Source organism: Triticum dicoccoides, unplaced genomic scaffold, assembly GCF_002162155.2.
Source record: "Triticum dicoccoides isolate Atlit2015 ecotype Zavitan unplaced genomic scaffold, WEW_v2.0 scaffold22073, whole genome shotgun sequence".
Taxonomy (NCBI): domain Eukaryota; kingdom Viridiplantae; phylum Streptophyta; class Magnoliopsida; order Poales; family Poaceae; genus Triticum; species Triticum dicoccoides.
This window is the reverse complement of record NW_021241947.1, coordinates 1-2,448: the sequence shown is the minus strand read 5'-3', so window position 1 is coordinate 2,448 and position 2,448 is coordinate 1. Positions and strand designations below refer to the sequence as shown.

Sequence of the window (2,448 nt, the reverse complement as noted above, 5' to 3'; positions counted from 1 at the left end):
GAAGGAACAGATGGGTAGTTTGGTACTCCTTTCCAACTCTGTTTGAAAGCATGCGTAAATTACACGCCTTTCCAACAGTAGCTTAAGCTACTGGCCATTTGAGTGAAGATGCTGTGAGCATGAAACTAAATACACAACCTTATTACAGCCCCTCAATCCAATTAAGACCCATAATACAACATGAATTCTGTTTAATTAAGCATGGCTGGACCTGGACAGTAAGTTCAACATTCAGTTCAATACCTCAAAAGTACAAAACAAAATTAACAGTCTCAGATTTCTGATGCAACCATGAACCAGTGTAAGATGTCTGAATTAGCCTTTTCTTCTCAGTTTAGGATGTTGTCCTGTACCTTGTAACTAGTAATTACTCGGATCAAAAATTATATTACCACACAGGCAATGCACAACACAACAAATAGCAAGCAAACCCTAAATCAAAAATTGGGGAATTTGGGAATGGATGAACGGTACCTCAAATCAGGCCGAGCCGAGTGCCGTAGTGCGGACTCGGCGGAACCGCCGGCTTGCAAGGCGCTAGGCGGCCGGGACAGGGCAGGGTCGCGGCCGGGGGCGGTGGCAAGGCTGGCACCGAGCGCCGGGCAGGGCGAGGGCGCAATGGGGAGGCAGGAGGCCAGGAGCAGAGGAGACTCCTGGGCGGCCGGCGACCGGCGTCCCGCGAGGCCGCGAGGCAGGCAGAGGCCGGGACGGGGGCGGCCGGCGGCTGGGTGTCGGGTAGAGGGCTAGCGCGCTGTGTGCCTGTATGTGCTTGGTGCCTGGAGTTTGGCTGAGAGCGAGAGCGTTGGTTGTTTTGGATCAAAGTGTTGTTGGGCCGTTGTTTTCCTTCTCTAGCCCATCTATATAGGTATAGGCCGGGTCAAAATCCCAGGGTGGGCCGCGGCCCACCCTGGCCACCCTGTAGCTCCGCCACTGAATGAGACTATTTGTAAATAACAAAAGCAATAAGACCACAAGGGCAATTAACTGTAGCATAGCTTTCAGCAGTACACTCGTACATTGGAGTGGATTTTGGAAACAAAAAAGAATCGCAGATTCCAAGTCTGTGGCACGGTTCAATTTGCCTCTCAAACCAAGGGCTAAATAAAATTGGGAATAAAAACCAGGGTCAAGAAGTAAGCACTTGTGCTATTCCCAAAAGTAAACATGGCTGGACTGCACAATTGTTACTATAATAATCTGAAATACAATGCCTAATGACCAACAAAGTACTCCTCATCAGTACAAGGGCAGCAGATCTCCATAGCATGAAATCGATAAGGAAAATGAGTGAGCCATCAAGACGCGATGGGGATTGGGGGTTCTTGGGGAAACTACCGTTGATCGAAGCCAAGTGGCGAGACGGCGGGGAACGCGTCGACGTGCTCGACGCCCCTACCGGCCGTAGAGGATACGGCGCCCGGCGCCCGACACGGCGGAGTAGAGGAGGCGGTGGGAGGCGCGGCGGAGCAGAGGAGCGACCTAGTTTTTCTTCTGTTCCGTTTGTGTTCAGCCCGTCGGTCCTCGCTGGCTGGACTGGCTCGAACCTGGGCCCTGCTGCTCTCTACGCGTTGATGTAGGCTATTGGGCCGAGTTCCACTCACAACACATGGGAGGGACCATTTCACCGCGGACCCACGGGCCGATGCACTCCATTATTCCTTCCCAACGACGTCACGCTTCCCTTCCGTTTTTCTTTTTCTTTTGAGGATTGCCTCATTCCTTTTCGTAGGTACCTCAGCAGTCACCTGGTTCTGGCTAATCCTGGATCGGACGCGACACGCTCCCAGCTGGGTCCAGTGTCTTTCCACCCGGACCCATGCGTCAGCGGGGCAACGGACCCCAAAAGGCAGCCTCTCCGCTCGAGAAAAGAAAACAAAAGCAATGCAGCCACTCCTCCTGCCCGCTAGCGCCACGCCATGCATGCAGTCTGGCCGAGTCCTCTCCGCCATATCCGGCACCCGATTCGACTCCACCCGAACCCCTAATCCCCCTCCCACCACCACCATGGCCTCCGCCGCACCCTCCCGCTCCCGCTCCTCCTCCTCCGCCGACCAAGACGAGGAGGGCACCGACAGCGACGCCTCCAACGACTCCCCCCCACCCGCTGCCCAGCAGGCCCCGCCCCCACCGTTCCCCGACAGCTCGGCCCCGCCTCCTCCAGCCCCCGCCTTCACCGACCCAGCCGGCGCCGGTGCAGCTCCGCCGCCTCCGCCGCAGGGGGCGAGTGCGGCGGAGGACTCGCGGCGGCTGTTCCAGCGGCTGTGGACGGACGAGGAGGAGCTGCTCATCCTGCGCGGGTTCCTCGAGTTCACGTCGCGCCGGGGCACCGCCTTCGCGTCGCACCAGTACGACACGGGGCCCTTCTACGAGGAGATCCGCCGCAAGCTCTCCTTCGACTTCTCCAAGAACCAGCTCATCGAGAAGCTGCGCCGCCTCAAGAAGAAGTAC

At 56.7% G+C, this 2,448-nt stretch overlaps 1 protein-coding gene across 1 annotated transcript; it reads left to right on the top strand.

Moving 5' to 3' along the window:
• Positions 1–1,989: 1,989 nt before the first annotated feature.
• Positions 1,990–2,445, top strand: LOC119345274 (probable transcription factor At5g28040; the record flags this gene model as incomplete). Its single annotated transcript, XM_037615414.1, has 1 exon — positions 1,990–2,445. A coding segment is annotated over exon 1 (441 nt), but the record flags the coding sequence as incomplete, so codon positions are not given.
• Positions 2,446–2,448: the final 3 nt, after the last annotated feature.